This window comes from Erithacus rubecula (genome assembly GCF_903797595.1).
Source record: "Erithacus rubecula genome assembly, chromosome: Z".
NCBI lineage: Eukaryota > Metazoa > Chordata > Aves > Passeriformes > Muscicapidae > Erithacus > Erithacus rubecula.
This window is the reverse complement of record NC_136661.1, coordinates 30,699,494-30,723,943: the sequence shown is the minus strand read 5'-3', so window position 1 is coordinate 30,723,943 and position 24,450 is coordinate 30,699,494. Positions and strand designations below refer to the sequence as shown.

Genomic DNA, 24,450 nt, shown 5'->3' with positions numbered 1-24,450 from the left:
GAAAGTCCCAATCCCAATTGAGACTGGGATGCCCAGTCTGAAGTTCTTGCTGAAGAGAGCCCAGAAACAAATCCTAGTTCCAGCACTCCCTCCAGTGTGAGGTTTTGGCTCAACTCCTCCCACATCTCTTTGTTTTTCAGACTTCCTTGGTTCTGGTCAACATGGGAAGGCAAAATAAAGCAAGGAAATATGTTCTCTGTAAGATGAACAGGCTAACTTTTCTTATGTGGGGGTGAAGCATCCTCCAAACTTCACTGAACACATCCCCTCTGAGCATAATGGGAAGTTGAGCCTCCAGTTCATGACACAAGCAGTGGGATCCAGATGTGACACTGGAGATGCCTTGCAGCATCTTGTTTGGCTTCCAGCCATTCTGCTGCTGGTACCACAAGGTCTGGTGTCTGACAGCTCCTTGCACAGAGCTTGAGACAAGCTAGGGTACCTGAAAGAGCACCTGTGACCATGGGGGTGAAGCCCAGCAATCTCTGATAAAGGTGAGCACTGAATGAGGTCTCTCATGCTCCCCCCAAAGCCTTGGACTCAAAGAGTGGCTTCTCTCCTACCCTTTTCCACAGCTGCAGAGCCACCATGAGCTCTTGCTCCCATTCCAAAATGCTCACAAAAGTTATAGAATCACACAGTGGTTTGGGTTTGAAGGGACTTTCAAGACCACATTCTTCCACTCCTGCCATGGGCAGGGACATCTTCCAGCAGACCAGGCTGCTCCAAGCCTGGCCTGGAACACTAGTGAAGTGACATCAGTGACAACTCACTGATCTCCAGACCAGCCCCTGATACCACACAGCAAAAAGACAAAACACTCAGTTTTCATAGAAACCACCTCCACCACATCCACACACTGAAGTTCCAGATTTTTTTTTTGCAAGAGCAATTATTTTGCTTTCAGTGAAGCAACATCATAAGACTCTGAGCCTATCCAGAAGGCCACACATTTCTATTGAGGTTTCATAACAGTAATGTGCTTTGCTACTGGTACATAAAGTCTTTCAATCAGTGGCAGAGATGGATAAAAACAACCTGCAAAAGCCTCCTGATGCCATGAAGTCTACTGGCAGCTTGGCTATTTGGGTTAAATTTAGTCTGCAGGACAGGGGTCACTTCAGTCACCCAGACTGTGAAGAAAAAAGGGGAATAAAAGGTCTTGTGTTTTCGAGTTTTTATATAATGACAAAGCCATTCTCAATAGAGAGGTGGCAACCCTGCAGCTGGGAAATGCACCCAGCCTGCTCCTGCCACTGCCTGCTGGCATCAGAAAAAAAAGGAACAATGAAAGGAAAGGATAAAATTTGCTTAGATGAGTATCTTTTAACCCTTCTGCATGGGTATTTAGCTAGGCACACAAGGAGCCCAGAGCAGATATGGGGAACAGCAGTGGACATGCATCCCCTGCTCATGAGGACCATGTCCTGTCCAACTCACAGAGGTTTATCTTTTTCTTTCCATTAGTGCTGAGCCCACAGAGCTCTCTGACTTTCACAGAAACACTTTATCCTTGCACATGCACAAAATGCAGAATGCTTCTGGCTGCTGCCAGCATCAGGACAGGAGCTGTGAGCATGGCACCCCTCCTGTGGTGTGCTCTGCCAGCAGGATCAGGCCACACCACCTGCCATGGGTGGTGAAGCATGGCTGGGCATATTTTCACTGACACCCCCAAGCATGTAAGGCCTCAGTGCTGCCCACAATGCCAGAAATGAGCAGCTGGATGGAGAACCTCTCCTCAGCCCACCACAGCCTCAGACACAGGTGACAGGCAAAACAAATTCCCCAGTGGGTGCTGAATACCAACTGCTCCACCTCAGTGCTCCTGGTGTTTCACATGGGCACAGTGATGGGAGGACTCTACATATGCAGCTCTGTGGATGGTGCTGGGGTAGTTACTCACTCTTTGACAAGCTGGCCCAGGAGTGATGCTAGATATAAATCCAGCTGAACTTCAAACTTCTGCAGAGCTGTTGAATCATCTGTGCCTGTAGGTACCAGGGCTCAGATTACTGCACAGGGAATATCACAGAATCCTAGAATGGGTTCAGTTGGAAGGGACCTTAAAGCTCATTTTGCTCCACCCCTGGCATGGGCAGGGACACCTTCCACTGTCCCAGGCTGCTCCAAGCCCTGTTCAACCTGGCTTTGGACATTTCCAGGGATGCAGGGGCAGCCACAGCTGCTCTGGGCACCCTGTGCCAGGGCCTGCCCACCCTCACAGACAGCAATTCTTCTCAATACCTACACTCATTCTGCCCTCAGTCAGTTTAAAGCCACTGTCTTTTGCCATGCTGTGTCCTGCTCATTGAGCCATGGCAAAAGGCAGCAAAAGGTGTTGATGGAGCCAAAGAACCTCCAGATCTCCCCTCCAAGTGCTCCCTCCTGACAAGAAGCTGCAGTGCTGCCCAGCAGCTCCACTCTTGGCTGAGTCACACCAGCAGCACACCCACAGGGTGTCAGGAGGTGCCTTTTTGATCATTTGAGGACTGCTCCTTCAATGGGGAGCCTGGTGCAGGCTTTGTGTCAACAATCTCCTCTTCCAGGAGTGGAGTCTCCATGCTGTGACCTCTGGCAGAGCCTTCCCCTCACCTCCTGGAAGGAAGGGCAGTGGGCAGGGTGATGCCACCATGTCTGGCCAGGTTGAAAGGGTTGACCCTTCCCAACATAATCTCTGCCTTGCTGCATCAGTACCTTACCTAAAGGGCAGCTGCTGGACCAACCAGATCCAAGTGATAACAGGTCTTACCCAACATCCTCATGAGAGGGCATGGGAGTAACTACAAACACGGGGAGGAATGACTTTGTGTGGCCGCACTCCCTCCAGTTCCTTCTATCTGTAACTCCCCTGGTGTCAATCTAACTTCCAGTCTTAATTAAATGGCCAGTTTTATCCACTTGCTGCTCACAGCAGCATGTTTCTTCAGCACAAACAGCTCTTCTTCCCCTGCATCTTTTACCCCTGGGTACCTCAAGAGCATCTGCATCCACCCCAGCCTCTGCCAGGCAAGGCTGAACCAGTTGACACGTGTGAAGCAGCATTTCCTTCTCTGTGCTCTCAAGTTTATTTATCCTTCACTTCCCTGGGTGACCCCAGGCTTTCTTATTAACAAACAGAAGGAAAAAAAAAAGGCAGAAAACTTTTGCTTTCCATCTTATCTCATCTGAAATCCCCCTTGCTCATGGTTCCATCTCACTCCAGCACCACATGGTCCTGCAACTCCCACCCAACCCTGTATCTTGTCCCTGAATGAGGAGATCTTGCCCTTGAAGGAGCAAGCTGAGCCAAGCTGATTCCTGTGGTGTTTTACGACAGGGTGAAGCAGTAGAGTGCCCTTTATGGTGTTTTCAAAGGAAATTGTACAGGAACAATGTCCTGAGCAGCGTGGCTATTGAAAACCCTTCACAAAAGGAGTTTGTCACAAGAGGAAAAGCAGCTTAATCAGTCGAACTAATCACTGTAGGTGGTTGAGTGTCCCCAAGGGTCTGTAAAATTAAATATAATGGGAAAAGAAATATATCACAGCTTGCCTACGCTCCTCAGTGGAGCCGCCAGCGGATATGGGACGTTCCCTGCCTGGCCCTGAGCCCACCCTGACCATCCTCTGGGCTGTCCCTGGGCAGAACCATCTCCTTGAAAGACCCAGGCCAGGGCCACATGGCTGGGCTGGGATGAGCCCCAGGAGGTTTCTCAGCAGGGCTGGCTCTGGCTGGGGAGCTGGGACAGGGATGCCCGCTCTGTGTGCTCACCCCAGATAACCCAGAGCACGGCGTGGGCGCCAGCAGGAGGGTCAGTGGTGCTTACACAACCCTCCTGCTTCAGGAAGAGGAAACCGTCCCTGACAGCCACCCGGGGCTCTCCAGGGAAGGAGGATATTTCTGCCTCCTCCAGCTCTGAATCTAATTAAATCCAGAAAACACACACACACACACACACACACACACACACACGAAAATAAGCCAGACTGTTTTTTCCTGATCATTTAAGTGCAAAGCCAAGTAAACTCTAGGAAGTAAATAAAGTCAGACAATGCTAGAGAAAACTTGGGGACATTTCTGTAATTCTGTTCATAAAATCTTTGAGTATCTGGGGCATGCTTAATGAGATGGGGAGGGCTCCTGAGCCTCTTTGCTCTCAACCTTTCCCTCCATGTATGAGCCAGGAGGAATTCTGCAGCCACACAGGGCCTTTATGCAGGATGGACTTCCCAGGTGCAGAAACACCCCTCTTAAAATCTCATCCAACAGGAGGAGGAGGAGACAACACAAAGCTCAGTCACAGCTGAGGGTGATGGTCCTTCACCTGAGGCTGTCTGTGATCCCCAACAGCCCTGGCTGGGACAGGCAGGGCAGCCTCTCATGGCTTAGGTCACCTCAGAGCCTGAAGACACACCAGCAGCACAGAAGAAGCACAAGAGATTACCACTGCTTCTACTGAAAAGAGGGATTCAGAGGCCTTTTGCAAACAGAGGATTGATTAACTCTTAGCCTTTTACTCCATCCCCTGCAGGACATGGGGCTGCTCTTCTCTCTGCCATCATTCCCTGTTCTTGCCCCCAGACAAGGACCATCAAAAGCAACAGAAGGTACCAGCCAGCATCTGTGGATACCCAAGGATTTGCTTTTGATTTGTCTTGATTTGCAGCCTTTTGAATTCAACATGATGTTGAATCAATGTAATTTTAGTGGTGCAAACTTTTTAAGACTTTCCCAGCAACCCTTGCTTTCATCAGGAAAAGTGTTCCCTTCCTCAAGTGACACAGAACCATTTCAGCACTGTTAACCAGAAGACCAAGGAGTAGGTACAACCCCACCTGTCTTAACCCACTGCAACTCCATATGTGCCCTGTAAATCCTGTCTGAACTGGAAATGGGGCAAGTCTCTGTCCATATATTTCCATGCACTTCCAAGCTAAAAGATTTGGCCAGCTGACCCTCTGTCTCAAACACATCATACCAGGAGACCATGGGAGTTGGAAGAACCCTGTGCAACACAAAGTCAACTTGTAATGCAAGAAAAAAAATGGGAGTTTTGGGAACTTTTTGAAAAACAAGGGGCCAAACTCAGAGCCCACCTGCCCAAGGAGATCACATCCCAGCACAGCTAGCTCTGCTAGCAGAGAGGCACTGAGTTAGGAAAGGTCAGAGGAGAGGAGTTGAAAAATGGGTCTGTTGTACTCCATATCCCACAGTATCTTCTTGGAGGAAAGGTACTGCCACCACCCAGGAAAACTCACACCTTCCCTGAGGGTGATTATCTTTGGGGGTAACTAACTGGCCTTTGGGGTTTTAGGTCATGGTATGAGAACACCAGCCTGTGCTGCTCTCCTTCCATGATGCCAGCAAGCAGTGATGCTCTGCACCATCCTCATCAGGAGGTGGCAGTCACACCTCCTGACCCTAAGCCAAGAGGAGACACTGGCTGAAGAATTTCTGCCAGGTGAGGGGGTTGATACCTCTACTGCTCTGACCATGAGCTCTCTGCAGGAAGGACCTCACCACCTCCTGCAGGCTTTCACAGCACCATGTGCAGCCAAACCCTCCAGCAGATGTGGGGCTCAGTTTTTTTTAATGACATCTAATTTGTTCTTCATACCTATCTAATGCAACAAATGAACCACGCATCCCTGGAAAATCATAAGATCCCAGAATGATTTGGCTTGGAAGGGACCTTGAAGACCATTCAGCTCTAGAAGCAGGGACACCTTTCACTAGGTCAGGTTGCTCAGAGCCTGATCCAATCAGGCTTTGAGTCTCCAAGGCATCCACAGAAACAGAAAAAAAAAATGATTGGGAAACATAGAAAGATAGCACATATACAAGGAGAGATCCATGGGTCACTCCCTTGTGGTTTCTTCTCCTGAAGGCAGTGAAAGGTGTGAGGCAGAGACCCCAGGGTAGGTGAGCAGTGCTCCTCCAGAGCACAGAGAGAGCATTTCCTGAGGAAAGGTGACAGGAAGGAAGCAGGGACATGCTCTATTTATAGCAGGGCTGGACATCAGCCTGCCTCTGCATGAGAAACAAAAGGTGCTTCACCAGCCCAACACGTGTCCCCATTGGAATGTCACTGTCAGGGAGGCAAGAGAACCCCACACATACTCTGGGAGGGAATCAGCACCATTTGTAAGATCAGCTGGGAAGAACAAAAGAGGCAGAGTCTGGGTACCAGTGAGCTTTATCAGCTTTTTTTGTAGTAGGTGTGTTAGATAAAGCTCTAGCCAACCCAAAGGTGACCTACAACCAGGCAAGGCCAGCTGTACCTGTCCAGAGGTCAAACTGGGGGTTGACATCTCAACCCAAGCTGGATGGCCAGGTGTGAGGATGACTCCTGTACCTGACAGGAGGATGCCCTCCATGGTCACCAGGGATTTGTCAGCTTGGATGAGACAAGTCCTGGGCAAGGAGAACCTGCACACCCCATACAGGCATTATTGTGGGGCCCAGGTTGCTGCTTCAGGACCCACCAGCTTCAGGAGAAGAGGAAAAGCTGCCCCATGAAAACCAGACCAAGGTGTGTCCAGGACTTTGGGACAACACCTGCTTCTAACCAACTCAGCAGGACAACTTCCTCTCTTCTTGCAAATCCACTGCATGCCAGCCCTACTCCCATCCTTGCCTGTTACCAATCCCTTTCTAGGAAACCAGGCCTTCTTCCCTTGGGTCCAGGCATCCAGAGCTGTTTCCCAGCCCCTTCCCAGCCCCTGCATCACCAAATGGCCCTGCCAGGCTTCTCCTAAGCCTCACTGCCTCTGATGCCCCATCCACACTCTTGCAATTCTGACTGTCTCTGTATCTAGATGAGGTTTTAAACAAAAAGCCCATTACCCCAGACTGTTTTGCCTAACATAAAACCTCACCCTGAGGAATTTTTATATCACCTGTGTGGCTCCACCAGCTCCGGAATGGAGCTTTTCTGCCCCAGAATGATGCCTGGGACATTAAGATAATAGCACTGCAATCAAGTGTAAACAGCTTTGTAGTCTGTGTTCTGATAAAATCTGGGTTTTCTTCCAGTTCCCCTTTCCCCCTCCTATTCCTGCCCTTTTCTTCCCTTACTTCTGTCATGCTTTCTGCATAAAATAAACATTCTGAGAGCTAACTCACTGCTAGAAATCAATTTTAAGGACCAAGTGCTCTCTTGAAGCCACTCAAGTGACACTAAAAGGACTGAACTTTCCCTCCTAGTCCCAAATGCACTACAGAGACAAGGGGATGCTGAAAACCTTCAGCAGCAAAACAAGTGGCTGGGGAAGGAGAGGCTGCTGAGGCTTCATGGTGAAGGAAGGGGATGGGAACCATGCCTTTGTCTTTCAAATAATTAATCAAAATCTGCTTTTTGACTCCAGCTCCCTCTACTCAGGCATCTTAGCTTTTTGAAATAGAAATAAATATGGTTTTCTGGCTAAGCTTTGACAGCACTGTGGAGGACTTGGGCAGAAGTGCATACCCTCTGCTCTTTCCATTTTATTTAATTTGTGACTGCATAGAGCTGAAATGACCCCACGGTCTCCTCTGGAATGATGCTGGATCAATTAGATTTTAAGGTTTTTTTTTTTCTTCTCCTAGGACATTATCCCAGTGCTACTTGGCCAGGGCTGTATCTCACCCTGTGATCTTCCAACCCCAGCCCAAGGCAGTTTCTTTTGCTATCTCTCCTTGCCATCTGTGCAGGAGGCAGTGATGCCCTGGGGGGCTGAATGCTTCTGTCTGCTGATGGCTTATCTGAAGGGACCAGAAAGAGAAAAAGAAACAGAAATGCAGATCTGGTGTGTTCTCTCCCATCCTTCCAAACTGGTGAGTTTTTTTGGATGACAGTGAAGAACCAACACAGGGCTCCCATGGTTCATCACAGCCTTGGGCAGAAGACCTCTTGGCCCTTAGGGTCTCCTCTCCCAAAGCATCAAGGACTCTTTGTATGGCAGAGGAAGGGCAGAGATGGGAGCAGAACTCCCCAAAATCCACCGTGGTTCCTCAGAGGAGCCCAGCCCAGTGCTCCAGTTAAGCCCACCCAGCTCAGTCTTGCAATACACCAGACTTGGTTATAACCATGTTTTGGTGGTCAGAGAGCTGCAACCCAGCTGAAATAAGACCTTTTACAACCCACCCCAAATCACAAGACCAGACTGGCTTCTGAATTGTGTACAGCTAAAAACGAGGGAGTCCCTGAGAGGAAATGGAGTTTGCTGCTGACAAACCATCCTCCCCACAGAAGAAGGTTGCCTGAGAAAACTTTCTTCAGCCCTTTTTTTGGTCCCTCAGTGAAGTTTAGGAAAATCAAACCACGCAGAGTTAACTACATCATAGCTGTTCATGAGACAAGAAGTGATGGTGAGATTTGAGGACACACTCCAAGGTGTTTGCAGGACTTCCCCAAAAACACCCCCTGTGACAGCTCAGGCACAGACTATAGTTTATTCCAGGAGAAAGGACTGGCCACTTTTTCTCCTGTTCAGTCATCTTTCACAGTTGTGGTTTTAGAACTGCTTTATTGCCCTGATGTGTTGTCTCAAGCTGGAATAGAACAAGTCAGCAGAAATAAGGCTGCATGTACAACTGACTCCCTTATTCTTCACTTCTTTTCACATTTAACCATAGTCACGATTCCCATCAAAGACTTTAGATGCCCTCATAAAATTTAATATGCATTTTACAATTAAATATCCAATCACTTTGATTAAATTAACTCAGTGGACTGAAATCACCAATGCCACAGGAATTTGGCTGCTTGCACAAACACTCCTTCCCACAGACACCTGAGGCTGGCTGTGACCCCCTCTTAACCAAACCATACCCATTTTCCAGGCAACCCTGAAACTCAGCAAATTTTGATTTTTAATAGAAAAAGAGAAAGCAAATCTCAAGGACTCCAGCTTTTACAGACAACAGATTACCAGCTGTCTCTTGGACTGCAAGTGGAGGGATCTGGCTAGGCAGGAATAATGAATAAGGAATAAGGAATAAGGAATAAGGAATAAGGAATAAGGAATAAGGAATAAGGAATAAGGAAAAGGGAAGAGAAATTCCTTAAGGTACTCCTGGACCAATGCAGGATGCATCCCAAAATATTTTCAGGATGTTAGTGCTGAAATAAGAGTTTATGCATTAACACTGCTGAACTGAAGAACTGTCCAAAAACTCACCATGAGGCAGTTGAGAAAGATATGCAATCTTTCAAATTTCAGAAAGAGATTTCACCCAAACATTAAAAAGGTTTCACCTACCTCCTGTCGTTTCTCCTCCTTCTGAACAGTTTTTTGGTGTGTGCGATTTCAGCTTCATGAGGCAATGGATGGTAACCCTGTAAAACAGAGGGAAAAGTAACCATCAGCTCCAGGAGGCATCAACGTGGAAGGGGTGAGAGTGAGACAGAGCTGTACACCCAGCAAGTGAGCGTGGTAAAAGGAACAGCTTCCCCCCAAACATCCTTACAACACCTCACACCCTACAAGAGTGAGTCTGAAAATCCACAAATGTGTTTTACCCTCTGTTGCAAGGAGCAGGGAATGAAGGTTTCTGCAATTTCTGTATGGGTGAAACCACACAGGGCAAATGACTGGATCTGGATCACACATGCACAAATCCCACACAATGGTCAAGGAACTCATCCACTTCACACATGACACACTGGAGCACCTAAGCCATCCAACATCCCTGGGCTGCATCCTTTGTGTATCTACCCTGAACCCCACTGGAAAAATGTCTGTAAAGGAAGATGCTCTGCAGCATTTTGGGAATACCTGGGGAAACCAATAGGAACCAAACTGCGTTTGGGTGTGCTGGGGTTGTGCCCTCAATCCCAGTAGGAAGAGAACAACCACATCAGGAGCACCCCACTGAGCCAGCCCACCACAAAAGGGTCAGCCCATGCCATTCTGCAGCAAGGTGGGATCTACCTTACAAGAAAAAAACAAGGTGAAAAGGATGGTACATCACTTGCCCAAGCCCAAGATGAAGGAGGAAACACTTAGATGAGATACTAGAAGGAATTTTTTAGCAGTAATTAGGAAGAAAGTCTTCACTGTGAGAGTGCTGAGGCCCTGGCACAGGGTGTCCAGAGCAGCTGTGGCTGCCCCTGGATTCCTGGAAATGCCCAAGGCTAGGCTAGACAGGACTTGGATCAGCCAGGAATAGTGGAAGGTGTCCCTGCCCATGGCAGGGGGGTTGAAACGACACAACCTTAAAGTCTCTTCCAACCCAAACCAACCCAGGATTCTATGATTCCAAGACAAGGCATGGCAGAGCTGTGTGTAGCTCCAGCTCCTGCCTTTCCAGCACCCTCTTTCCACTGAAGATGCCGACTCTGACGTGGTCTGTTCATCTGATAAGGGGGCTGCTGTATTTACCATCCTACTATGGGCATGATGAGGCTTTGTTAATGCTCACACAGAGCTCTGAGGCTCCTGGATGAAAGGCCCTACGTAAGTGCAAAGTATTATTTATTTTCCAGGGACCACAGAGCTGTCATAACCATAATGAATTTTATTTATGCAGTCTTGTCATTCCCCAGCTGGCAATAAAAGCCCTGTAAAAGTTGCTCCTTTTATTTCCATCACCATCCATCTCAGCCTGGTGCTCCAGCACTGCTGGGAATCACCAGTGTGAGAGGCCATGAGGGAGCAGCCTGGGCAAGGGCTGGCTGGGTGGGAATGTGCCTCATCCAGCAGCAGCTTTGTGACATTGGCATGACAACATAACACACTGACTTCAGAAAAAAGTCCCTCTCCCTTTTGTGTGAAGAGCCTTTGGAAATGACAGCTGATTTCAGCAGCAGTTACTGAGTTTCTCTGGTGGAAGATGTAATGGAGGAGAAAGCTTCCTGGGAATGATGATGAATTTAGGCCAGAGAAGGCACCACCAAGTTGAGGACAGACAAGATTTATTGTGATCATCCATCTTGACCACTGCAAAAATCCTGGAGAAACTGCTGCTGAGCAACCCTACAGATCCCAGGGCAGCTGGAGCCTCCTCATTTGGAGAGCTCTGCTCCTCCTTCAAGGCATAAGGAACTCACCAAGCCAAGATATAAAGCTGTTAGAAAAGGTCTAAAAGGAGAACTACAATGATGGTGATGGGTCTGGAGGGGCCCCATGAGAAAGTGTCTGAGGTGACTGTGCTTGCTGAGCCCCAACAAGAGGAGACTGAGGCTAGACCTCACTGGGGTCTGCAGCTCCTCCCAGGGGACAGCTCTGATCCCTGCTCCCTGTGGAAGGGACAGCACCCAGGGAACAGCTGGAGCTGTGCCAGGGAGGTTTGGGTTGGATATCAGGGAAAGGTTCTTCCCCCAGAGGGTGCTGGCACTGCCCAGGCTCCCCAGGGAATGGGCACAGCCCCGAGGCTGCCAGAGCTCCAGGAGAGTTCAGGGATGCACAGGGTGGGATTGTTGGGGTGTCTGTGCAGGGACAGGGGCTGGGCTGGATGATGTGGGTGGCTTCCAACTCAGAATATTCTAGAATTCCATGATTCTGTGATACCTTAGAATCATATAATCCCAGAATGGTTCAGGTTGCAAAGAACCATAAAGATTATCCAGTTCCAACCCATCTGCCCCAGGCAGGGACCTTCCACCAGACCAGGGTGCTCAGACTGAAACTTCTTCACTGCTGAGGGCTGTGGTTTGAGTGTTCCTCATCACTCATTTCCCAATTATTTATTTTCACTGAACGCATAGGGGGAGCTCAATATCTCTAGGATCTCCGTTCCTTTGAAAAATTATTCGAAATTTGCCAACAAATACCAAATTGAATGAGAAAAGGAGGGGAAGGAGGAGACACAGTCCAATCCCATCAGCAGAGCTAGTTTAGCAAATTGGACTAAAAATAGTACAATAATCAGTGAGGCTATTTCTAAATGTTGTACTACAATGGCAGGCTAATGCTTGGGGTGTTTTTAAGAATTTAAGCTACATTACTGACACATGTGCAAATACAATTACCTTGGAAAAATGAAAATATCTCCACTCCACACAAGGACCAATTTCCTCTAGTGAGGACCTCATTAAAGCCTCAGGAGCTGCCTTTCTGCTCTTTCCAACTAGAAACCTGTACAGTGGTGCATTCCTGCATGTCCTCCTTGCAGAGAATCCCTGAGCTTCCTCACACCTCTACTAGCAGCTGACATCAACGGGATGAGAGATGAATTAATTACAGGGGAATAAGTTCCTAATCCAAAAAGTACTCCTGGATACTACATGTGCTTGAACAGAGGAGAACTCAGTGTCCCCATTTATGAAAATCAAACATCTCCTTTCTCCAGCTAAGCAATTCCCTTCCTCAGTCCTGGTCGCGAGACAATGTTTTGGAAAAAAACAGTCACTGATCCCTACTCTTGTCTATTTTGGTGCCTAAACAAAGCTAAATTTGGAAGGGAGAAAAGTTGACTTTTTTTTTTTTTTTTTTTTTTTGTGCATGCAGCGAGCTGATGTAAAAGGAAATATCAGCAAATTGCAATTAGGGTGGAGTGGCTGGAGAAGACCAAAGGTGATGGGTGGGTGGGGATAGAATCCCAAGGGCATGGTGAGAGCTTTGATAACACAGCTCTTGTCTGAGGCTGCTGCCCACATGGGTTTTGCAGGACAGTGGAAGTGCCTTCAGCAGAGCCAGATCACTGAGGACAACGTGGATCTGAAATGCAGCTCTTACAACTTTCAGCAGACAGGCTCCTTCTGAAGACAAACCCCTGAACAGAGAAAAAGGAAAACGTCTCTCAAGGCAGAAGACTACCCTCTGCTCTGCAGTGGGTCTACAAGAGGGATGGGCTTTTCTCCTGCTTTGGCCAGAAACGCCTTCAAACTCAGGTGCTCATGGCTTTCATAGGTTTGCAACTCCTCTCAGGGGGCAGCAAAATCACATTTGGTCTCTTTCCCACATGGGTTTTATCCTGATATTTATTCACAGGTGGCTGGAGAAGGCACCAAACCAGTATTTCAGTGCTGCTGGTTCAGAAAGTGACTGGTGTAGGAAAAGCAAAGCACAAGGAGCCCATGGTCACAGGAAGGACTGCTAATAGGGCTGATTTTCAGTTTTGGAGCTAAACATTCTGTGGTTTGCATGGTGGGAAGCTTGGAGCAGAACCTGAGACACCCATGGGACTTCTAATGCACATATGTTCCAATTTAAATCATAAACATACATGCTCTACCAAGAAGGGCCAAAAGCACTGGAAAAGAAGGTCTGTTCAGGAATGGTCTGCCCTCTGGGCCAGTCCCCAGGAGATCAGATGTGTTATGACGTGCACACACATTTTTAGATTTTTTTTGGGGAAAACAACTTTTGGAGAAGGTGATGTCTGGCAAGCTCAGGCAACTGTTGTATGGTCAGCTAGGGAAATCTGTCATCTACTGGAATTGCTGCAAACAACAGGCCACAGGCAGAGCCTTGAAAGGCTATGTGCTCTCTTTTTGTGCTTTACCTTCCTAATGAAGGTGTCTGTCCAACCTTCATCCCTGTCCACCTGCCTGTGCAAATCCAAAAAGCTGCTCCCCAGATACATTTACTTCAAAGCTTAATGAAAGAACAAATAAAAAGCTTTCAAGATATCACTGGCATTCTGCAGCAACCCAAGAGCTTCCACCTCCTTCCCCACTGATACCTGCTTCTCCCCAGAAACATCCCTCTGCTGGTCCCACCCCACCTGCAGGATACTGGCTTGGAGAGACACAAGGAAGAGGGGCAGGAACAGGAGGGAAATGGCTGGGTTTATTGCTACCCTCCTAAAAAAAGACTTTGCTATGATTTTTCTCATGCCTCCTTTGCAGCAGGATCATCTGAAGAAGTTGGAGGAGGGCACCAACTTTGCCTCTTTCGCTGGGGATGGTAAATTTTGGGTAGGAAGGGACCTTAAATACCATCTAGTTCCACCCCTCTGCCAGGGATGCAGGGGCAGCCACAGCTGCTCTGGGCACCCTGTGCCAGCCCTGCCCACCCTCCCAGCCAGCAATTCCTCCCCAATATCCCAGCCAGCCCTGCCCTCTGGCACTGGGAGCCATTGCCTGTGTCCTGTCCCTGCCTTGTCCCCAGTCCCTGTGCAGCTCTCCTGGAGCCCCTTCAGGCCCTGCCAGGGGCTCTGAGCTCTCCCTGGAGCCTTCTCTGTGCAGCTGAGCACCCCCAGCTCTGCCAGCCTGGCTCCAGAGCAGAGGGGCTCCAGCCCTGCAGCATCTCCTGCCTCCTCTGCACTGGCTGCAGCAGCTCCACCTCCTTGTGCTGCTGGAGCCCAGGGCTGGAGCAGCTCTGCAGGTGGGGTCTCACCTGGGCACAGGGGCAGAATCCCCCCTGCCCTGCTGCCCACCCTGGGGGCTCAGCCCAGAGCCCCAGGCTGGGGCAGCTCCAGCCTCTCTTCCACAAACACTCCCAAGTCACAATTTGATAAGTAGGAAAGAGGCAGAGCTTTTTGCTGCCACTGATTCTTCTGTGACTACCCCGAGGCAGCAAATCACAGCAACTCCTGTGGCATCTGGAAACAACAGCCTTACAAAAGAGATAGTCCTGTCTGGGACCAACCTGCACCCTCCCTCCTCTACTGCTGCATTCCCAAGTGCAGCTGCTGCCTGAGGTGGCTGAAAAGATTCGAGGAGCTTCTAGGGGTTTGGGTCCATTGCTTCATCCGTGTGGTTTTACAGCCCGACTTTCAGATGTGAAACCTCAGCCCACAAAGCAACTGCCTTCACTCATAACAACTTATTCCAGCTCTTTCACAGTCATTCCCAGGCAGCAGAAACACCCCCAGCCTGTGATCGCCGAGTAGGTGAAGACACCTGAACAGGAAACAGCAACACTGAAACCCTGAGTGTGAACAGCAGGCTGAGAAAAGCACTGGACTGATGGGAAAAAACAACACTCAGGTGATGAGAGAAGGAAGTGATCCAGCCACGGTGTGGGATCAGTCCTGCTGGAGCTTTATCTCAAGAGCCTTTTGTGCCCTCAAGAAACATCTGCCCTTGCTTATCTTAAACAAATGGTTGCAGAAGGCCTGAACTGAACAAACAGGTTATTAGGCCTGAGGTAGGAGCTGGGAGTTTCGCTCAATTTTATTGCACACAAAGTTCAGGGTGGGATTTATTTTCTGGGGGAGTGGGAAGGGTGAGGTGGGGCTGGAATCACCAAGGACGCCCCATCTGCCCATGCAAAGGGAACAACAGAAATACCAATGCTGGAGGGAGTGTAAAAACATAAATACACTGTGGTTCCAGAAATGATCAGCAGAAACCCACCCAGTGAACTGCAACACCACACAACAAGGCTTTCATCTGCCTACAGGATGGATTGTCCAAGGCAGGGAAGTCCAGGACAGCACAGAGCTCCAGATACATTTATTTTTTATTGTGCCAGTCCCACAATCATGGTGCCTATGGGGTTGAACGTGCCAATATATTCAGTACAATCATCCCAGACAGCCCCTGGCACAGGAAAAACATGGCAAAAGTGCCACTAGCAGCATCCCCATCACCTGTATCCACCCAAGGCTGGCACTTCTGCTGGAGGTGATTCTAATGGAAGGTGTTCCAGCCCATGGCAGATGTCCCACCCCACAGCAGGGGTTGGAAAGAGATGGCCCCTTCCAACCCAAATCATTCTGTGAGTCCATGATTCAGTGATACATGAAGATCTGTTAAGCCCTGTGGGCATTTCCAGCTGAGCTCTATCCTCACTTGCCTCTTCCTCTTCCAGAAATTCCCATGGTTCTGGCCTGTTACCCACATGGGGAATTTTTTACATCTTGGAAGAAGACAGCTGAGGCACAAACCAAAGCCTTGACCTGGTCTGGAGGCCATGGAAGGACACCAAACACTGTCAGGAAGCCACACAGAAATTATTTCCTCTCTGTTAAAATGTAAGTGATAAATCTGTTCCTTTAAACTGCAAGCTATTCATATTTTCCTGTAAGGTGCTAACAATAAGAGTTGCTTCTTAATAAGCAAGCAGCTGGTGCTCAACATCTAAGGAATAGAAAGTGCAAAAATTTTGCAAAAATACTCCCTAAAAGATAAAAAGACAAACAAAACTTTGCAGTATTTGATGGTTGTGGCTTTACCATCCTTCTTCACCCACAACACAGCACATGCAGGTCCTGGCAACATTCTTCTACCTCAATGATTGGAACCAGGGCTAAATTAAACTACAGGACTGACAAAGAAAATAATTTCCAGCCATCTAGGAGACAGAAAAGGAGCAAAACCCTCTGGGTTTTGCCACTACTGATCTAAGAAGTTCTGTGGTGAAGAGATGGTCTGTGGAGCTCTGACAGTAGGATGTGCTAGTCTGATGAATCATGGCATGGTGCAACATGCCCAGAGAGGGCTCCAGGAGCACTTGGATAACATTATCAGGCACAGGGTGGGATTCTTAGACCTGTCCTGAGCAGGGCCAGGAGTTGGACTCCAATGCTCCTTGTGTGTCTCCTCCAGCTCAGGTCATTCTATGGTTCTGAGATTCCAAGTAATTCCAAGATTCTAGGTAATTCCTTCTAGTTTGGAGCATTTCCTGGTTAACTTCATCTTTGGGCTGTACTCCATAGACCACAGACTGCCAGCAAAGGCTGAATGTGTGGCTGCAGACACACACCACAGTGATGAGCACTGTGGAGCAGACATTTTCCAAAGAAAAGGGTGGGATTGCTGTGACTGTGATCAGGATTGCCACAGCTGAACATCACTCTGGAGTTATTACTAAAACCACCTGCAGTATTCCTTGTACGGCTCTTCTCTCCTCGTTGGCCCTAAGGACATAAACTCCTGGATTCCCATTTGCTGAGTGTGTAATGCTCTGGTGTGCACCTCCCACAGAATAATGAGTGTTTTCATGAACCACAGACTCTACACACGCAGCCCTGGACCCAAAGAAGCATCATTCAGACCCCAAAAAGCATCATTCAGACCCCAAAAAGCATCATTCAGACCCAAAGAAGCATCATTCAGACCCCAAAAAGCATCATTCAGAGCCAAAGAAGTATCATTCAGACCCAAAGAAGCATCATTCAGACCCCAAAAAGCATCATTCAGACCCAAAGAAGTATCATTCACAAGGAACACAAATCAGAAGGGATACTTCATTCAGAAGGACAAGGACTCCTGGATTCCCACTTGCTGAGTGTGAATGCTCTGGTGTGCACTTCTCACAGAATGATGGGTGTTTCATGAACCACAGACTGCACATGCAGTCCCAGACTCAAAGAAGTATCATTCAGACACTTATTTCCCCATCACCTCTCCTTGGTGTTTGTTACTGGCTCCTGACAGGGAGCAGACACTCAGTTGGAGGCAAGACAGCAATGAAAATACTTGGTGGCACAAAACAGTTGGTGGCAGCTAAGCTGTCCCACCTGATCCCTCTGCACTCAGCTCTGGGATGGCACAAAGCACACACAGAATGGCAGCACAACCTGGCATGAAACTCCCTGTGCAGGGTGAAGGATGCAAATGCAATTAAAGCATTAGAATAATTAGGCAAAGCATCCCAATTAAAACACGGCCTGAACTTTTCTTGACGCCTTCTGCTGATTACTGACAGCGCATTTTCCGGGGTCTATTTTTAACTCTTGGCCCCTGAGCTCCTGAATTATACATAATTCAGAGATAATAAAACTTTAAAAACCAGGACAAAGTCTCCTAAGAGGAACTGCCTCTGCAAACACACAAGTTCACAGCAGCACAAGCAGGACAGGCAGGAGGAGAAGCCCAGCCATGCCCTGCTAAGGCACAGGGATGGGGACAGGCTGGAGACACTGCTGCACTGAGACAGGGTGCTCCAGACAAGCTGACACGGACACACGGTGCCATAGGAAGAGTATAAATAACAGACAAAAGAAATCCCCTTTTGTTACCAGAATCCGCAAATCCCAAATCAGTTACAAGCTGACTTAGGAAATGGAGCTTTTTCCCATGTTGTAGCAAAATGGGAACAATACTTTGTGAGTGGAAGTAACTCTAATTGTTTTAACTGATGTTATTTTAGTGTTGTTTAGGTTTATTGTTTATTTGTATGTATTTCCTCTACCCTGGTCAGGCTTAAAAACAAACTGTACTGTCAGCAGTAAAGCATCCCATCCATAAATAAATACATTTATCCAGTAAGTATAGTTATAACCACACCATTGCTTGGAGTCTTAAATGCAGATTATTTAAAGAATCACTAAAATAAATTGCATTGATGACCTGGTTTGCTTTTCCCTGGAAAAAGGAGCCTTTTACAGCTAATATTGGGAATAAATACTGCCCACATCACTTGCGACCGGGTGGCACCACACATGCTGTTTGGTTTGCAGCCTGTCCAGGTAGCCCAAGCTCACCTTGAGAAAGGGCTGCACTACTCTGAAAAGCCTTTCTTACATTTTCCTTGGCTTGCACCAGCTTGGGAGTGAGGGAGGAATGGCTTTACCTGGGCCTTCAGAGTGTTACGAGATTGCTATTGGAATATTTGCAGTTTGAGCTATTTCAGTGCCTCTGGGACCTCACTCTTCTTGAAAACATACATTTCTTCTATATTTGTCATGTTTCCCAGCCTGATTTTTCCTGTCCCTTGTGCTCTTCAAAGCCCACCACCCCCATTTGTGCCCTCAGCATGCTGTTTGACATGTCTCTCCAGCTGTTCCATCGTGGTGGGTGCTGTCACAAGGAGGAGACCTACAGGCAGAACTGAGATAAATTCTTAAGGTGACCTATAAACATAGCTGAGAGGGCCTCAGGGAGTTCAGGAACCTCTAAGCTGGAACCTTGGTGTTGGTACATCCCCAGTGTTGGTACAGCCACCTCTGGCCAGGTACACTTGAACTTCAGTTTTGGTCCCAGGTGATAAGGGCCACATCCAAGAATATTGTCATTTCACCATTACTATTCAAAAAAGATGTGTTTTCCATGTCCATCTGTGCCATCTCCCAGAACCAGGCCTCCCCTCACCTTCTTTTGGACAGACTAGGGCTTCAGCCTGAAGGAGCTTCCCAGGCAAACTCCTGGGAATTGGGACAGTGTAACAGTTATGAAACCCCCTTATTTACAAAATGACAACTCCACAGCCTTTCACACAACAGGTGGCTTCTTTCTGCTTTCACCATGTGCAGTTCCAGAGGAAACAGGAGAACTTTCTCAGTGGTCAGTCCTTGGCAGTTCCTACTGGACCTTACGAGTACATTAAGTTTTCAACACCACAAGATTGCAAGAAATAGTTCACACTTCAGCAAGCTTTTATATTTTTTTTTAATATGATCCATATCCCTGTGATCCATACGCAGCATTATCAAAGCAAAAGAGATTTTTGGTACCAGCTTGAATATGGTCATGGTAGTGGCAGCCCCTCTTGGCCCACCAGCGGACCACAGACCTTCCCAGCTGAAACATGGTCCTCTCCTTTCCCAAATTTCATGTGTTGTGCTGGAAACATTCTCACACAACAGATATTCTCGTCTGCAGTTGGCTGAAGACAGAGCCAACACACTTTCCTCAGCACTGTGCCACCAAAAGATGTCTCCTCTCTGAAATTGCTGCTTAGTCTAGTTCAGCCCAGAGAAATCACATGAGGATCCCATGTCTCAGTTACCCTCGCCTGGAAAATATCCCAATGTGCACATGCCAACTTAATCCTATAAAAGCTCTACTCTTCCCTTTGAAAAGTCCCAGTCCTTGATGGGAAAGTGAGCTGTGCAACACAAGGATCTGACTTACTCCTTTGCCAGTTCACTTGCAGTTTGTACCTGGGAGAAGAAATGGCTACTTCAGCATCTCTCTGACCCCTCCCAAGATTTTCCCATTATGCATTTAGGATCTAGCATTCCTCCTGCTGTAATGGATTTAATGCAGGGAAAAGCTCACAAAACATGATGCACTTGACATAGAGTATCAGTAATATCACACCATGTATTAATTATACTGGTGCTTTTTCACAGACGTCCTGCAGACCTCTGTGAGCCACAGGCTACTCTGAGCAGCAAAATGGGGATGAGTAAGAAAAGCATGTTTGCAGCTGCTTTACAGCAGTGTCCAAATGTAACAATGGAAATGCATCTGGCATCTCCACCAAGGAAAGAACCCTCAATAACAGTTGTCAATCCAAAGTTGATATAGGATAGGCCATGTCCTTTCTCCTGAGTCTGGCAAAGTCCAAATCTCAAACATGACATCTACAAAGACAGTGGCAGCATTCATACATCAGCTTTCCTGCCAGAGAAAGCACAATTTACAGCTGCTTTTGTGATGACTACTGGGTGTCCAGTGAAGCCTCTTCAATTCATTTCATACTGGCCACAAGGATGCACCTTCAGAAGGTGTTTCATCAGATCCAAGCAGGGACAAAAAACATTAACTTTAGGTTGGAAATTAGTGAAAATTTCTGCATGGAAAGGATTGTCAAACATGGAAGTGAGCTGCCCAGGGCAGTGGTGGGTTCCTAATCCTTGGAGGGGTTTAAAAGCTGTGTGGATGTGGCACTTGGGGACATTGGGCCAGTGGTGGCCTTGGCAGTGCTGAGGGAATGGCTTGATCCAATGATCTTACAAGTTTTTTCCAACCTCAACCATTTCACAATTCAACAAGAATCAGCACAAAAACTCAAGAAATCACACAACTCCTGGACACGTTTTCACGTGTCAAGTGACCACACCAAAGACGTTGCTTACTGGGATGCCTTTGCCCCTCCTCACTATGGTTTTTTCAGCTGCTTTCTAATCTCCTTGATGCCTCTGTAGTTGGCAGAATTGGGCCTGGGATGGGCTCAGCTCCAGAAGCTGGAAAGGGTCTGAGATAGTGGCCACCAAGATTGGAATGGGCATGAACAGAATGGGGCGTGACAGGAAAACTGCAGATGCACTTAGTGATTATGAACTCAGAAGGAGACACTGAACTGCATCTCTCACCAGAAAGATGGCAACTTTGTCAACCAGCACATCCCTCATGTCCATTCAGCCAGCTTCCTTCTCTGCCCAGGACTCCTGCACACCACCACCAGCAGCACAGCCACAAGCATTCTACAGATACTCTGCCTCCAAAGTGGCTCTGAAATCTCAGAGGGACCCTGCAGGAGTCCTAGGATGCAAAATGAGTCTCCCCAGCTACACTCTGTGCTCACTTGAGGAAATATCCTGTGGCCTTAAATCAGATAGACAAGTATCTCACTGAAAGTGGTTTTAGGCATCCTGACTGGCATTCACACATAGCTGAAGAAGGGTGGATTTAGGTAAGACATTAGGAAGGATTTATTTCTTTGTGAGGATGGTGAGGCCCTGGCACAGGTTACTCAGGAGTAAATGGTGACTGCGCCATCCCTGAAGTGTTCCAGGCCAGGCTGGATGGGGCTTGGACAACCAGAGCTAGTGGAAATGTCCCTGCCCATGGTGTGTAAAGCCCCTTCCAACCCAAGCTATTCTATGATTCTGTGATATTGCTCCTTGCCTGCTTCATTTACACCCATGTACGAGATGATGAAGGCACACTGGGTCCTTCCTCCTGCCTGCATCTGTGCTGGGATTGGAGATAACCCAGTGAGCCAGGATCTCTCAGGCCTGCCCTTCCAAAACCAAGTCATCAGACATCTGTGACTCTGTGCTTGGCAGCCTCAACCTTTCTCTCCTTATCACTGCCAGAAATTATTCATTTAACATCCCTGGCCTTCTGCCAGCAGGAGCGTGGTGTGAGGAGCAGAACCATCTCCTCCACTCCTCCTGTGAACCAAAGCAACAAAAGTGAGGCTCTTACTCAAGCAAATTAAAAAAGAAAAAAATTCCCACCAGCTAAGAAAAGCTGGAGGTTAATATAAATTCCATGGGTTTGAGGGGGAAACGGAGCTGCATTCAAAGACTCAATGGCTAACCACGCTTCCTCAGTCTGGCAACTGCCCGCTCCCCCAGCAGAGTTATTGAGGAAGTTAGACGAGTGCTGTATTTGTTCCAGCTGCAGATTTCCCTTAACCCCTGGTAGTGGTGTTTTTCAAAAACCACAGATCTTGTTTTCTTGATGGCGGTTTTTCATTTTTGTGCGTGCCACGGCTACAGTTATTAGCTTTAAGTGCTGTCATTTGTAGATTAAAACTGAAGAAAAAAGCCCTGTTGCCATTCTAAGAAGTCCAGGCTGGATGAGCAAAACGGGGGGATTAGAAGAAGGCTTTCAGGAATTAGCTTGGAACAGGAAAGAAGAAGATAAAGCCATTATAAAAGCTTGTGCTAATACAGGAGTCCTTTTTGTTGTGTTAATGCAGCCACACAAATTCCTATGAAGATTTATTAGTCAGGTCATAGAATCTGCTCTCCTTCCTTCTTTGATGATAAAATCAAAGATATTTTCCTCCACTAACATGCTCCTTTCTCTCAATGGAGAGGAAATAAATTATGTACTTTTCCAACACTGTGTCTGTGATATACAGAAGGCTACAGGTGAGGCTGATGCCTTCAGAACAGAGAAACAGATGCTGAGGTTCAGGTACCCATTTAAACACTGCACTGTTTGCATGTTCCCTGCAAGGTGAGCACAGCATTAGAACTGTGGTACCCAACAAGGAACAACTTGATGGAGCTGGGATCCACAGCACTGTGCTCTTCCAGCATCCCAGACCTGCACAGCACCCGCTGTCCCATTGAACTTCAGTCCAGCCAAGCACTTACTTTATGCGATTCTGCTCCTAAGTCCACTATTTGCCTTGGCCTGCAGCCAGCCGAGCACTTAGGCACATGCTTAAACTTAAGCACAAGAGTAAACAGATTGAAGTCAGAGGGACTTAAAATTAAGCACATATTTCAAGGATTTTCTGGATAAGGGCCTTAACCCTGGTGTGCAGCATTTAACTGGGATGATTCCCAGCTGATTAGCTCCCCCTTTTCCCCAGCCTCCCCTCCACTGGACCGGGAAACAAACGGTTTCTGTTTTGCCACCACGCTAAAGGCCTGGCTTTAAAGAAACCTTGTCAAGCCTCCAGGCAAGCATGTCTTTCTTTAATTATACCTGCCTGTGAAATACCTTCCAGAAATCCCCACCCAAACAAAGCCTCAGGAAAGGAAATAACGGAAATTCTTGATGGTTTCCACGGGGGAAGCGATCCTAACCAGTGAGACGAGGCGCACGTAAGATGAGGCTGATGACTGTTCCTACTGTACACAGCTCCCAGCACAGGGAGACTCCTTAAAGCTCCAGCAGAAACTCACAGCTACCTCAGCCCTCACCTCCCAGGGCAGGATACTCCCTGAACCTGTCCCCTGGACGTGTCTTTCTGCACGAGTTAAGATCTGAAAAGCTGTTTGGTGACCACGCAAGGGAAGAAGAGAGATGAGGCAACACAAAATCCATGAAATCACCCCAGAGCATACTGCAGCACCCAATGGGGAATCTTTCAAGTTGCCAAATAGCTTCCAAAGGGCTGGAGGTCACTTGCAGGACTGGGGTACGTTTTGCCATTCAATGCCCTTTCATATGAACTTCTCAACTTTGTTTCCATGGTAGGACCTTGGTGGCTGTGGGTAGGTGGACAGGTCTGGCAGAGTGAAAGCCCTCTTGGCAAACAGGTAGCTACTCCAAACAGGCATCACAGGCAAGTCTTTGACAGAACAGAAAAGTAAAAGATTAGAAAGCTGGACAGAGAAGATGGAGATTTTCTGTAGATTTCTTCAGAAACAGGACTGCATTCATCAAGGAGCACCAACTTGCCTGGACTTGGCAGTGGATTAAGGGGCCATCATCAAGTCCCACTCTCATCCCTTACCTGTCCCCCTGTAATTCACTTCTAACCATGCTCTGCTGCATTACTCTGCTCTGAACAGTCAGCCCTTCCCACCAGGGCTTTTACCTCTGATTACCTGTGCTAAACACAGCAAAGGCACCAAATAACTGAGTGCCGTTTGATAAGCAAGATGCCTGTGAAAGATGCCCGATTCCTCCATCCAAATTGCAAATCATTCTAAGTGACCACTAAATCAATAATTTTCACATACAGAAAGACTTCTCTGCTGTCTAAACACCTTGTCTTTTAATCCAACTATGTGTCAGGAAAATTACTTTAGATCTCCCAGAAGAGCACAGCCACCTGCTGCACTACAGCCTTGCCCTTCTTTAACCAACAACTCTCAGAAGCTGAGGACTTGCAGAATAAATTCAAGTTCTGCCTTGTATGCAAATCATTCCATGAAAAGATGCAGCCAGTAGAAGCCAAACAAGGCAGTGTTCTTCCCCAGACAGGAATGTCAGGATGGTCAAGTAGTCCCAGAACTCCACCTTTAACTCAGCAGGTTCCCAGCCTTAGGTACTCTTGTAACCCTTGGAGCTACTTTAACTTTAATTCTGTGGCCTCGCTGGCCATGGGCTGCTGGGTGCAGGTTCTCTGCATTATAAGCAAAGGAGATCTACCTTGGAATTCTGTCATACTTCACCTGCCCTCCACCAAGGTCAACAAAGCCAACATAATTATCACTCATACTTGGAAGCACCACCAAAATCTTGGAGCTAACTCTGTGTGCAGAGATCAGACAGCGGCTCCAGCACCAGAA

General features: G+C 47.7%; 1 protein-coding gene across 4 annotated transcripts in view; it reads right to left on the bottom strand.

Moving 5' to 3' along the window:
* Positions 1-24,450, bottom strand: part of CTIF (cap binding complex dependent translation initiation factor) — a 119,228-nt gene that overhangs the window by 59,105 nt on the left and 35,673 nt on the right. For all 4 annotated transcript variants that reach the window (XM_079330351.1, XM_079330352.1, XM_079330349.1 and 1 more), the window contains one exon: positions 9,225-9,301. In XM_079330351.1, the coding sequence (XP_079186477.1) occupies positions 9,225-9,301 (77 nt within the window). The remainder of the gene's footprint in view (positions 1-9,224; positions 9,302-24,450) is intronic.